This window comes from Delphinus delphis, chromosome 1, assembly GCF_949987515.2.
Source record: "Delphinus delphis chromosome 1, mDelDel1.2, whole genome shotgun sequence".
Lineage (NCBI taxonomy): Eukaryota > Metazoa > Chordata > Mammalia > Artiodactyla > Delphinidae > Delphinus > Delphinus delphis.
Window position 1 is genome coordinate 59,977,495 of NC_082683.1, and position 14,814 is coordinate 59,992,308.

The window sequence follows — 14,814 nt, forward strand, 5'->3', positions numbered from 1 at the left end:
TGAAGGTTCTCCTCTGCTCCCATTTTCCTTCATACATGCCTTGTGGAGATTACATTTGTTTTTCCCCCAGTATCAGTCCATTTGGATGGCTATAACAGAAAACCATAGACTGGGTGACTTAGAAACAGTTTTTAAGGAGCCAGATTTTATTTATATGTAAAAATCAAAGCCTATGAGACTTAAAATCAAAATTTCAAAGGCTCAAAAGTATCAGGGGTTAATATACAGTGATAGCCAAGAAATACCTAACAGTTCCAATTATTATTGTTAGGTCTGAACAACTTAGTAAATACTTATGCCCCACTTAGTGGTTATTTGAAAAAAACAATACACATAAATTGAAAGAGAAAATAATAGTTTTAGTTCATTCTTAAATAACCAAAACTACTTACTCATGGAATGTGTGCACCTGTTGGACACCACCTACCTTCTCAAACCTTGGAATCATATTGGGTACTACAACTCTAATTTCTGTTTCACATTGATTTTCCAGTGGCACTTGATTATTTTTTATCACAGCAACCACCAAAAACCCAGATTCACACAGACTATTAATCAAAAGAAGTGTGCAATCTAATGTTGAAACTGAGAGCTACCTCAAGGTAGCAGTTCTCACAGTATCTGACTGATGTCAAGTATTGCTTTTTTCCCCTCAAATATTTAAAGTAACCCATGTGTCCCTGTGAATTAGCAACAGCACTGTGAGTGCCTCAAGAGCACAGTTTTCAGAACGGGGGAAAGGAACAGGGGAAAGTGTAGAAGACATGAATTCAAAGTTTGACTCCACCTTGTTACCAATTGTATGACCTTGACAAGTCACTGAAACCTTTCTGAGCCTTGGTTTCTTATCTTTAAAAATACAGATAATAATAACAGTCTTTCAGAGATTTTGCAGAGATTAAATCAGATGAAAATATTTATAACAGTTCTGAGCACAGATCGTGGCACAGAGGAAAGCTGCAGTAAATGACCATTCCTTTCCCATCCACAAGAGCGGGAGACCCTGCCACATTCTCCTTTAATACTTCTGTGAGTCGCTAGCTTGCATTAACCACTTTCATAAAGGAAGGCACTTTTCCATTTCTTAGGAGACTCAGTCCAATTTCTCTCTGTAGAGGAATCACATCTTTCTCCAGGAAAAAGAGAATAGTCAATTACCCTTGAAAGTTTCCTTAAATGCTTTTATTAATGTGTTTATTTATTTTGACTCGAAAGCTCAGGCATAAGCTTTCTTCCCCCTTTGACTTCTACCTTAGGCTTTAGGCTCCCTTTCACTACAGCAGTATCAGCCAAGATTTAGTTTGACCAGTGGAAGGGCAATGGGGTTAAAAAAAAAAAAAATTTTACCTTTTCTTTCCCCTCAATCTCTGTCCCCTCACCAGAAAAAAATATGGCTCAATTTACTTATAATAGGAACTCCACTAAATTTGATTCCCTACTAGTAACTTCCACTATCTTCACCCAAAGAAGTAGTCCCAAAAGCTTCACCCACTTTTCCAACATGAACTTGATTCTTCCAGCTATTTATAAAAGACTTTATAGAGGCAAAGCCAATTATTAATTTCCTTTGTTGGATAGTTAACTTTGTTATGTGAAGCCCATTTGAGAAGTGAGCTTTTCTTAGGATAGACAATATAGCATATACAGTATCCCATAGAAGACCTTCAAGAAGAACAGATTCCAGTTCAAATCCCAGCTCTACCACCTATTAAGCTTGTGACTTGGAATTATTTGCTTACCTCTCTGAACTTCCATTTCTTTACTTGTAAAACAAAGGTGATAATAATAAACAACTTAAAATAATAAATAACAATAAAAATAAGATTATCATTTAAATAATCAACAGGGATAAAATATAGTGTTTAGCATAGTAACACAATAGTAGACAGGTAATAGATTTTTCTTAACTGATGACCACCATCATCATCATCATCATCATTATTTTGCTCATAAAGATAAGAGAGTCTAACTGGGTCAGTGTAAATCCATTACTCTTGCTTCAGTAGTAGTCCTCTACCTAGGTGGAGGGCCACAGAATTCTAGAGAAGAGATGCAAGTTCATGATTAGCTGATATCATTCTTCCCAGTCATGAGGGCTCTTTTTTGATTCAAAATAGAAATTCTTGAGCAGCGTCAGAGACTAGAATTTAAGTCAAACTATAGCTGCCATGCAGAGCTCCAGTCACAATTGTGAGATACAAGTGTAAATGTTTGATCTATACATAAAAGATAAATTGAGTACCGAATGTGTAAGGCATAAGGGGAAAAAAAAGTAGTGAAATCCTTAACTATATTTACATTTCTGTGCTTATACAACTATTTTGTTTATTTGTTTTTGACTAAAACAAAATGCCTATACTTCTATATTAAAATGTCATAAGAATATTTCCTTTTTAAAATATTATTTCTACAAATAAGTTATATTGATATTTACAGAATGTTAGTATTAGAAAGAAATTTGCACTAATTCTTATTATCTATTATCCTCATTTTATTGATAAATTGAATAAGATCCAGAGAGTTACAGTGACTTGCTCGAGGCAACCTGATTAATAAGTGGTAAAGCAGGAATAAAACAGAAATATGCCACTTTGTAACTGAAAAATTTTTGAAAGTCTTAACATATTTTGCCTTTCATAGTACCATTTCTCAGACTTGCATCTGCTTCTACTTAATACATGTCTCTAAAGATGTGTGAAGGCTTTTACTCTATTCTCTCAACTCAAAACTATATCCAAAGTCTCTTATGCTAAACTTTTGAAATAATTTTCAAAATCCATGAAAACACAGATTTTCCTATTCATCTCCAGAATTTCCATCAATCCCATTCTCTTTTCCATTCCTCTTCAAATATATACAATACTGCATGTTAAGTCTCTAATATGCTCAAGCTGAGCTAACCAGGAGGCGGCAATGTAAGGGATAATCATCCGACTAGAGCCCAAAGGAATCCTACCTCCATGCTGGATCTTTGTCTACTTATCTATGTAAGCCTGGGCCTCACTGAGTCTCAGAATCCACCTCTAGGAAATGAAAGGATTGGACTAGATGATCGTCCAGTCTTCTCCCACTGAAATATTATTTTTTTAAAAAAGTGTCAGATATACCCAGGTTTGCGGTGGCGGGCGGGGGTAAGCAAAATGTATAGTAAGAGTTTCTATCTGATATTACCAACCAATTAGTTATAAAGCAGGAACCATTTCATTATTATATTTTGTCCTCAAGTGTATTCTTTCTCCAGTTTAACAAAATACTTCTAAAGGTATTACATTAATGTTCAAACAAACAAGTACTAATGAATGAAAAAAACTGAAAATTCTTCTTTAAATTCAAATTGAGCTTAAGGGGAAAAGACAGAAAGATAACTGCTGTGCACAAATTTATATCACTACTTACTCCTGAGTGTAAATAAGCCATTTTTATATCTAGAAGGAAGTGAGAATTTTGCTTTTCCTAATGTCCTCCCACTACCTGGTTAACCGGGAATAATAATTTGAATTACAGAAGTTTAAAATTCATCGGTTTTTTTAAATATGTTTATTTGTCATAAAGTTATATTCTTATACCAATGTTGCTCATTATACTGAGTGAAAGGATGTAGAGTGAAGATTTAGCGGGCTAGATTGATCATGAGAAAACTAGAAACCTTTGAAAGAAGGCATGGTAAAACTAAAGAAACTGAGAAGATCACTTGGGAAACAGTAGGAATTAAGAGGGAGATTGACAGTAAAAGCAGTATTTATAGGGCCCAATTGTGCATTAACTTTGTTAATATTTGAAAAAAAAACTAGTTGGTCAGTAATATATTCCTCTTAGAACTCTTAAAAGAGTTCATTCCTTAGAACTCTTACATGTTTATATGTTATAGATTATGTATTGTATTACTTATATATGACTTATTATAATTCAGTCCTGTTTTATGAGTTGTATCTATCTCCCTAACTAGACTGTAAACTCCCCCAGGGCATTGGTGGCATTTTGTCTTTCTTTGGAAACTCCACAGTTCTTTGCACAGTGCCAGGCATAAAAACAGCTTTCAAAAAATGTCTGATGAATAAGTGGACTCATTTAAATTAGAAAAACAAAACATTTTAGTGCTTACCTCAGAGATACATATGATTCACTTCTCCTAGTGCGCCACGGTGAATTAAATTCTGGAGTCCCATCTTGTATCTGAGCCAAATAAAGATATTGCCATCTTGGTTAACCAATGCTTAAATGTTTACTTTCCTTGTCCTGTATTATTATATCTCTCAGGATTCTTTTGTTCATCCAGCTAATGAAATGAGGATTGGGGAACTTCACCCTTCATTAGCTGAGACCCCTCTGTACCCACCCAAACTTGTTCTGCTAGGGAAGGACAAAAAAGGTAACATTGTGAACCTGATGTGGAAAATATGCCACAAATGCATGTGCATGATGAATCACCAGTTGTAAATTATGATATACCATAGTCTATAGAAATATTTTATAAATATGTATCTCTAACATTCATTGGTATGCTGTTTTTCATACTTGCCTTTCTGTGTTTATACTTGTCAATGTTCACAGCATTATAATAATTTCCTGTTTACATTTCAGAATCAACAGATGAGTCTGAAGTTGACAAAACTCACTGTCTGAATAACAGTGTTTCCTCAGGCACTTACTCAGACTACTCGCCTTCCCAGGCTTCCTCAGGATCCTCTAACACCCGGGTTAAAGTGGGGTCCTTGCAGACAACAGCTAAAGAGGCAGTACATAATTCTTTGTGGGGTAACAGGTGTGTTTAGAATTCCCTCTTTTCTGTCCCCAAATGCTTATTTTCAGCAACATTTTAAAAAAATGGAATCTTCTTAATTTGGGGATTGTATTCAGCACATGAGTGGCATAGAAGACAGAGGGGCAGGTAAGCAACTTTAGTCCCCCTGGGATTTCCAAGAGTGGACAAATCCATTTTACACAGCAAAACCATTGTTTACGGAGTGAGGGTAGTACATTAACAGGTTGAGATGACAGAACCCAAAAAATTTTTAATCGAAAATCAAAAATTGTGTTTGCCTCAGTACATAATTGTGACACATTTGGGCATTCACCATCCAAAATGGTGTTATGAATTAAAGAAAGATTCATGGAAAGCACTAATGTGCCAAGTACAGAGTAAACATTCAATAAATTTTTCATCAGCATCTTCATCATCATCATTTTATCACCACCTGGAAAAGTTAGAATGTAAGTAAAAGTATTTAATCCTTCCAAAATGGCTCCTACTCTATATTACTTCCATTTTACAGATATATTAAAATCAAAAGCTATGGAGGTCAATAAAGTGACTCAATGAAGTAGCATTTACCCAGTGCTGATTCCCTTGTTTTGTAACATGTTGTTTTGTAACATGTTGTAACAAATAGCAAATAAAAATTTTCATATGATATAGGTAGTCAATGACTTTCACTCAGATTTTACTGCTAATGTCAATACTGTTAACAATATATTCTTTGGTAATTGATGAATAACTATTTCTACTCATTGATGCCCATGATAAAAATCTTAACTCTTTCAGTTTCTAAATTTATTATTTGTTATATAAGCTGAGACTGATTTAGGTACTTTTGGAAGATGCCTTCTAAATGCACTTTTTTTCAATTAGCAAAAGCCCTTAAAAATCTTTAATAAAAGATATATAATTCAATATCATTAGTGTGCAAATGGTTTAGAATAAACTTAGAAAAATGAGCATCTTGTAGAGATACTGTGGTCACCAGAATAAACATGCCAATGACCAGAACTCACAATTTAATTTAATTTAATTATTTAATTTAATTTAATTTACATTCTAGAAAAAGATATGTGAATGCATACACTATACAATGGATTTAATGTCTTCTAATACCTGGCCCTCAAATATGTTATTTGAAGACAACTTGGGTTCATTAGATATAAGAAGCATTGATAAGAAATGTACTCTCAACTAATAGTTTGGAAATGTACTGAATCAGAAATTCATGGGGACCAGGAATCAGGTAGCTCTAATTATCAGACAGGTTTCAGGACCATTACTAAAAATATCTATATTTCTTTCATTCACTCATTTATTCATTCATTCATTCATTCAACAAATATGTACTTAGTACCTACTATGTGCCATGCACTATGCTAAGCCTGAAGAGAAAAAAACCTCTGCCCTCATGAGTTTACATTCTAGCAGAGGACACAAGACATATAACAGGTAAGTAAACTGTGTATATTAGAAGGTAATGATAACTGAGAAGAAATAAAATTTAGAGCAGGGTAAAGGGGTGACTCTTTTTGGACATGGAATAATAATGCTATTGTTAACCATAATTGACGTGTGGATGAATGATCAGTTGAACAAAGGATGGTGGTATTCTGGCCGGGTGTTCTTTCTGGCAAAGACCCAGATCTTCCTCATTTTCAGGTTTCTTCTTCCCATTGTGTTCACAGGATTGCACAATCTTTCCCACAGCCTCTTGATGCAAAGCCATTGCTCAGCCAGCGGGAGGCTGTTCCCCCAGGGAATCTACCACAGCGTCCTGACCGGCTGCCATTGAGTGACACTTTCACTGACAACTGGACTGATGGCTCACATTATGATAACACCGGGTTTGTTGCAGAGGAAACCACAGGCGAGAATGCCAACAATAATCCTCTCCTGAGTTCAAAATCTAGAAGCACATCTTCTCATGGACGCAGGCCTTTGATTAGGCAGGACAGGATTGTTGGTGTTCCCCTGGAACTTGAGCAGTCTACACACAGACACACACCAGAAACAGAAGTGCCTCCTTCCAATCCTTGGCAGAATTGGACCAGAACCCCTAGTCCTTTTGAAGACAGGACTGCTTTCCCTTCCAAATTAGAGACAACCCCTACCACCAGCCCATTGCCTGAAAGGAAAGAACATATAAAAGAATCTGCTGAAATACCTAGTCCTTTTTCTCCAGGAGTACCATGGGAGTATCATGATTCTAATCCCAACAGGAGTCTCAGTAATGTCTTTTCTCAAATCCACTGCCGCCCAGAATCTTCTAAAGGTGTTATTTCAATTAGCAAAAGCACAGAGAGGCTTTCCCCACTAATGAAAGACATCAAGTCCAATAAATTCAAGAAGTCACAGAGTATCGATGAGATTGACGTTGGTACATACAAGGTTTATAATATACCATTAGAAAACTATGCTTCTGGGAGTGATCACTTAGGAAGTCACGAACGACCTGACAAAATGTTAGGACCAGAGCACGGTATGTCCAGTATGTCTCGAAGCCAGTCAGTCCCGATGCTGGATGACGAGATGCTCACTTATGGAAGTTGTAAAGGGCCACAACAACAAAAAGCTTCCATGACAAAAAAAGTCTATCAATTTGACCAAAGCTTCAATCCCCAAGGAGCAGTGGAGGTTAAAGCTGAAAAGAGGATACCGCCCCCCTTTCAACACAATTCTGAGTACGTGCAACAGCCGGGCAAAAACATCACCAAGGATTTGGTTAGTCCTAGAGCTTACAGAGGATACCCACCGATTGAGCAAATATTTTCATTTTCTCAGCCATCTGTTAATGAGGATGCTGTGGTAAATGCCCAGTTTGCAAGCCAAGGTGCCAGGGCAGGCTTCTTGAGAAGAGCTGACTCCCTGGCGAGTTCCACAGAAATGGCCATGTTTAGAAGGGTCAGTGAACCTCACGAGCTGCCTCCGAATGATAGGTACGGCAGACCTCCATATAGGGCAGGTCTGGATCGCCAAAGCAGCGTTTCAGTGACTGAGTCCCAGTTCCTGAAAAGGAATGGCAGGTATGAAGATGAACACCCTTCATATCAAGAAGTGAAAGCTCAGGCGGGAAGTTTTCCGGTTAAAAACCTTACCCAAAGGAGGCCATTGTCTGCAAGAAGCTACAGTACAGAGAGTTATGGTGCCTCCCAAACCAGGCCAGTTTCAGCTAGGCCTACTATGGCAGCTCTTTTGGAAAAAATACCATCTGACTATAACTTGGGTAACTATGGTGACAAGCCATCAGATAACAGTGATATAAAGACGAGGCCTACTCCTGTGAAGGGAGAGGAGAGCTGTGGTAAAATGCCTGCAGACTGGAGACAACAGCTGCTTAGACATATAGAAGCTAGAAGGTTAGACAGGGTATGTTTGGCATTTCTCTGTAAGAATATCCCTCCTGCCTTTAGTTTTACTTTATTGGCATTTCTAAGTACATGTAGTGAAGCATGAACTACATGAATGAATAGATGATCAGCATTTTATTTATCTTTATATTGTGGGGAAATTGATCATAATAGTTTTTCATGGATACTGTTTGATGCTCTTTGAGGGTTCATAATGTATAGGTGAATTATTTGTCAGAACTATCCTAAATATGGTTAGTAAGAAAGAATTCGACTCTGTTATATGGGATAGTGCTTCAATTGCTTTCTAGCCATTAAGGCAAAATGCATCTCCTAGGACACAAAACTGTTCTCTAGTGACCTAAAGAGTATGATTTTTATTGAATCTATAAAAAGTGAGTATTCTAATCCTTTCTGCACACACTCACTTATATTAAAATCAGACCTAATTTGTTTATACAATTTGCATATAGTTACTGCTATGGGACTACTAAAGTTATTACTTCTAATGAGCAATAATCTCAGCAAGAAACAGAAAAATAAAATAAGCAGAGATTGAATGCCCTCCTACACATTATTTTATTCAATGAAAATCCTGCCATTTAGAATGTTGCTTTTCCTATAGAAAGAAATGGTTAAATTCAAATCATACTACAGACAACAAAAATAGATGATGTCTTTATAAAGACTACAAACGTACAAATTAGTGTGTATATTGCAGAAAAAAAGGGGGGGGACATTAATCCTAATGCAGTTAAAAATTGAATCACAGCAAATCATGAAATGCATAGCAATTGAGGAGAGCAAAAAAAAAAAAAACTTGTATAAGACCTAGAATTACTTTTTGTTGTTGTTTGTATCTCTCTAAGAGAAGTCTGCATTTTCTAGAACTATGATCAATTGACCATCACCACTGAGTGTACTGATACTTTGCGGCTTTGGTGTAGAGGGCTTTGTGTACTCTGCATTGACCTTAGAATCTTAAAAGTCCTTTTTGTGAAAATAGGGCCTTTTGTTCTCTATTTCTAGATTTAAATGCTCAGTGTAAATTGGGGATCTGGATAATAATATACCATTAGAATGTTTCACTCAATAATTTTATTTCATTTGGTGTCCTGCTAAAAGCACAGGTCACTGCATTTATTATATATTTTCTTAATGCTGAATTTTATGTTTTCAGGTGTACTCTTTTAAAATAATTATATTGTTTGTAGGTCGTGTCTACATGACAAGAAAACAATTATTTATAGGGAAAGAGTGAACTAATAAATGTGGGTGTGGGTATTAGTTTCTCAATGTGGAAACTGGTTCTGCCTTGCAAAATATTTCATCAGAATGTCTGTTTCAAATAGGTGTGCTCAGTCCCATTGAAGGGAGCCTCATCAAAGCCTCATGACTGGCTGTCAGTGGGAGACACCTGGTCGGTTGTCACCATGCCTTACCTCAAGTTATACCCTCCATGTAGACAGATAACTTGGAGGGCGAAAATATTTGGGGCCAAATAAAACAGTACAGTTTGGGAACTCTGGCCTCGTGTAGACACGACCATACGTAACAGGGTAAGATGAACTAGCCAAGAAAGGTTATAAGAAGCTTTTTGGAGCATATATACAATGACTAGTAATTTGAGGCAACAGAGGAGTGAGTGAAAACAAAGCATGAAAAAGAAAAGACAAAATTTTAAGCACTTGGTACCATCATTTATTTACTGGTTTCCCAAATAAATGGTTCCTTTCCTTTGATCAGAGCTACTGAAAAGTAGGTGACTCCTCTAGTTGGAGCAGGAATTTGGAGAGAGGAAAATAGGACTGGGGAAGGGGGATTTGGATCAGCAGAAGTCTGGAGGTCCTGCCTGTCCCAGATCCAGATAACTAAAAGTAAATTTGTATGTATTTTTCCATTACTGTGACAATACCTCCCTTTTTAGTTAGTCTTCACATATCCTCTGTCTTTATAATTCCCTCAGTCTGTCTTTCATTTTTCAGAGCAATTTCAATGTATATTTAATAGTTTCTCATTTAATTCCATGAAATTAAATTACCTTAGAATATTGCTTCAAGCTATCAAATCCTGAAAGCTCTTCCTCTTTTCTCCAAGTAACTTTTCTTTCCCTCTCTAAATTGAGTTGCTGAGCTATTCAGGCTGTATCTAACTTAAAACTTAAAACAAGATAAATTCAGGGTGCTGGAACACAGAGTTGCTATGTAAAAATAGTTCTGTACTGTTGTTCTTAACATTTTGCCCAAAGTCAGATTGCCCCAGACACAGTGTGCTTCCTTTCAGTGAAATTTAGTTGAGTGATTTGAACCCTGGAAATCAAATAGTTACATTAGAAACTACAAGATCTTTGTCCATTCCTCATACAAGAGAACTGCCTAGAAGCCTGGACATTGGATAAGCTTAAGTGTTCTACATAATGTTGGTTAAAGATCTTGCTCGGTGTTGACCTTGGAGAGGCAGCTCCAAGTACTACCCTAGATTAAAGATGCTTGTTTTCTCCCTTGGTTTTATCTCAAGGCTCATGCTTCCGCTATAGAGCCCCATTTGACTGGGAGAAATGAAAACATGAACCCATATGTCTAAGACTGCTACTCTTCCATAAGAGCTGAGAGAGCACTAGACTGGAGTCATTTTAACCCTTAAGGAGTCATTCAAGTGCTAGATTGAAATGTTCAGTGTCCTTTTCAGTTTTGGCATGGTGACAATGAAAAAAAATCTCTGGATGAAATAATCAGGGATCCATAACAAATATGATTAGTAGACAGCACACCATCAGGAGTTTAATAGTCTTTCAGTTGATGGAATTCTGGTGCTAAAAATCATTTCTTTGCAAAAATGCCCTCAGAATAGAATAGCTGCCTGCTGTTAATGTTCAATAATATCCAGTTTTAAAAAGTGTACTAAGTTAACTTCTGTAGATTTTTTTTTCCAAATTAAGAGAATTACTTAAAAGGGCCAAATGCTGTCAATTATTACATGTCCATGATAGGTGGAAAGTAGAGATTGTACTGATGGAAACTATTTGATGACAGGGTATACAAAATGTTTTAATTTTTAAATGAAGTTCTGTAGAAAAAAACAAACTACATATCAGACACTTGGAATAACTTTAGATGAACCTACTGAAGGGTAGCTACAATGCAAATATCACTAGAATGTTCTATAGGTATTTAGGTATATCAGATAAACAGCATTAATAGTTCAAATCATAGTTCCTTTAGTTTCATTATGAAATTTTTCCAGTTTAAAATGTAATTAAGAAACAACAAAAAAGTTAGAATATTTGGATTCACATACAAGTTGACTGGTTTAACTAAACTAATAAGCAAATTCAATCATCCACTGGTCAGATTGACTGATTTTTTTGACCAGCTCTTTTTTCTGAGTTGCCATAATTATGCCTATAGACAGAGAAATAAAAGCAACTGATTTTGGCTTTAACTTTTCAGTGTATTAGTTTTAAGGCAGAATTATAAGCTAAGCTAATTTGTGTGTGCTAATCTTACAATGTGAAAGAGACCATGAGATTTGCAGCTGACAAAATTTGATTAAGACCTCGCTGTTTGAAATTTTTGAATTAATAGACCGCCACTGATGAACATTTGTCCAAAGTCACTACAATCATGATATATAAGAGATAGATTTTATGCCTTTGAGTTAGCAGCAAATGTAAAACAAATGTTATCTTTGCTTTTTGTCTTTTCTGTAGTTTTGGATGGTACTCATTATGTGCATAACTAACACTGTTTACTGTATGCTTCTGTCTGATCAAGTGCATGTTTAAAAAAGAAAGTTACTGTTTGCCTGCTTTAAGTTAAATGTTATAAATTTAAACATGTTCGTGTAATAATCAGTTTGTTGAGCATGTGTTCACATCCTGTCACATGATTATTTCCTCTACTCAGAATGCTGCTTACAAACACAGCACAGTTAACCTTGGCATGCTGCCCTATGGAGGTATTTCAGCAATGCATGCAGGCAGAAGCATGACTTTAAACTTGCAGACTAAGTCTAAATTTGATCTACAAGAACTACCTCTTCAGAAAGTAAGTATGGACTGCCCTACATGTGTCAGCATACCAAAGCCAATTAATGTTGTTTGTTCACGTAATATGTTTAGGCTGTACATACAGCCCTGCTTATAGACTCTCAGGAGTCCAAAAAGCACAAGGGCAAACAATGTAGAGCCCAAACTCTTAGCTGCTAAATGAATATTTATAGCTAGATTGATTATCAGGTTCCTGCTTAACAGCTTTGCTTTTTGGATTGAGCAGGTACATGGCTTTTTGTGTTGCTTTAAGACTCATTTTTTTTCTTATTATTCATTTTCTTTTTCTTTTATTCTTTGCTTCTCTTTCTTTTGTGTGTGTATATGTATGTATTGATATATACCTCCCTTTTTTTTTTTTTTTTTTTTTACTTTTTTGGAGACCACCCTATATTCTCTTGTTGATGCATTCTGAGAACAGAACTAGAAATTATTACTGGATGGCACTGGCATAAAAACAGACACATAGATCAATGGAATGCAACAGACAGCTGAGAAATAAACCCACACAGTTATGGTCAATTAATCTAAGTCTTAAATGTACCAATGAACTAGCTATAAGTAAGGAATTCTCAGAAGAAAAGATTAAATAAATGCTGGTTGGGTACAAGAGCTGAGATAGAGAATGGATGTGAACTACAGTTTTAATCCTCATGAAGTGAAAGAAATAATAAAAATAAAAGAACAAAACAAAGAGACACACACACACACACAAAGAAATTATTATTGGATTTCAGCTGATTCCTTTGGAAAAGACATATAGTCCTAAATTAGAATGAAAATTAAGTGGTTGGCACTTCTAAATACTTCTTTAGCCCATTTTTTTTTGTAGGAAATATTACACAGAAGTAAAACATGAGAAACAAATTTGTAACTTAGCTAGCAAATTTTTACTCATCCTGGGTTAATGGAAGAGTGGAAAGTTCACATGATTTTAAATGAAAATGTAGGCTTATTTGAAAGAGAATATACTGTAAGAGGAAACATTTCCATTGTCAAAGGACCGTTTCTGCTTGTTTTATTCAGGCAAAACAGAGAATACACATTTTACCTGTTTAAATTGACTAATGCACTCTTAGTTACCTTTCGATGGAAACTAATGAGTCATTTTCACACAATATGTCATTATGACTATATTATTAATGTAGTCATTAACCTAGTAAGTTTTTACAAAAAAAAGCAATGGAAAAGTAAGGATAACAAAATGATGGTAGCCTCCAAACACTCTTCTCTTAATCAAATTGATGAACATACGAAGCAAACTCCCATCCCAGGAAAGTGAGTGTTATAAGACCACAAACTCATGTTTTATTGTCAAATTAGCCTTAATAACAGCCCCTAGCTCTGTATAGCTTGCTTCCTACTCTGAGGAGAGTAATAAAATTAAAGAGACATTTAAATTCACAGCTTTTTTGTCACCCATGATCACTTTGGGGAAAAGAAAAAAAGCTAACTTAATTGAGAACTTTTGAAAATTATTTTCCTTGTCCTCAGTCTCCTGTTACAGGACCAGTATTGTGTCGGTAACTCTCTCCAGGGAGAAAAATGACTGATTTATGGTGTTTACCTATGTCAGTGATAAAACACTCCCTCTCTGGCCAATTTCAAAGTAGTAACTTGACATCACTGAACTCAGAATTGGGACTGAGAATAGTCAGCTCTCATGAGCTAGTACAAGTCGGCTCCAGCACACTACCGTCAGTGAGACCCTTTTCACAGGAGCCTCTAGTCTGTTCTTCATGTCCTCTTAGATGCCCAGGGCTTTCATCTTCTGCCCTAACAAAACCAGTGTTCAAAAAGATCTTGAAACTTATTTGCACTAAGGAACAGATGAGCCATCACAACTTAAATAGACACCTTTTCTGGAGAGCTTGGTAATTAAACAGAAATCAAACCCTTAAACTACAATCATAGAATTTCAAAATACAGTGAGCAGATTTGAGAGATCTTGGTATGAAAGAAGCTATTGCTTGAACCCCTTGAAATTATATCATATGGATAACCCCTTATTTTGCTTAGTTTTTAGCCCTATTTTCTCATCAATCTATGGGATAATATAGATATATTCAGTGTCTGAAAAATGGTAATACACTTGAAGCACTGTTTCTCAATGTATAAATTATTCTCCAGATATAAATTAGGTACCTCTGTGTTGCTATATTAATTTTCTGATGTTTGGGGGGGTACCCTATAGAATGGATTCATTAACTATTACTATAGCTCTAAGATGATCTGTAACAGAAATATTGCAGAGTTATATTTGGAGACATTGCAACCTTACTCAGTTGGGCACAGAGATGACCTAAAGGAATTCTTTTTGGAAACTACCTTAAATTGCAAACCAAGAATAATTCAAGTATGGAAAAGAAACTGAAAACGAATATATATAAAATAATATATATACATTTCAGTATATATACACACACACATATATATAGAACTGAATCACTTTGCATACAACTGAAACTAACACAATATTGTAAATCAAGTATACTTCAATAAAAACAAATAAATAAATAAGCTGCCATCCAGGCCCCCCTAAAAAAGAGTAATTCAAGTATTGAAATAGTCTATCTCAAAATGAATTATCATCAATACTTTATTATACACACCAAAAAATAAATAAATAAAAGGGAGAAGAAAGAAAGCAAGGGATGGAA

General features: G+C 35.6%; 1 protein-coding gene across 1 annotated transcript in view; it reads left to right on the forward strand.

Annotated features, from left to right (window-relative positions):
* LRRC7 (leucine rich repeat containing 7) overlaps positions 1–14,814 on the forward strand; it is a 498,137-nt gene that overhangs the window by 402,866 nt on the left and 80,457 nt on the right. Inside the window, exons 19-22 of the mRNA XM_060005892.1 lie at positions 4,258–4,369; positions 4,582–4,762; positions 6,445–8,125; positions 12,012–12,152. Coding sequence (XP_059861875.1) covers positions 4,258–4,369; positions 4,582–4,762; positions 6,445–8,125; positions 12,012–12,152 — 2,115 coding nt within the window. The remainder of the gene's footprint in view (positions 1–4,257; positions 4,370–4,581; positions 4,763–6,444; positions 8,126–12,011; positions 12,153–14,814) is intronic.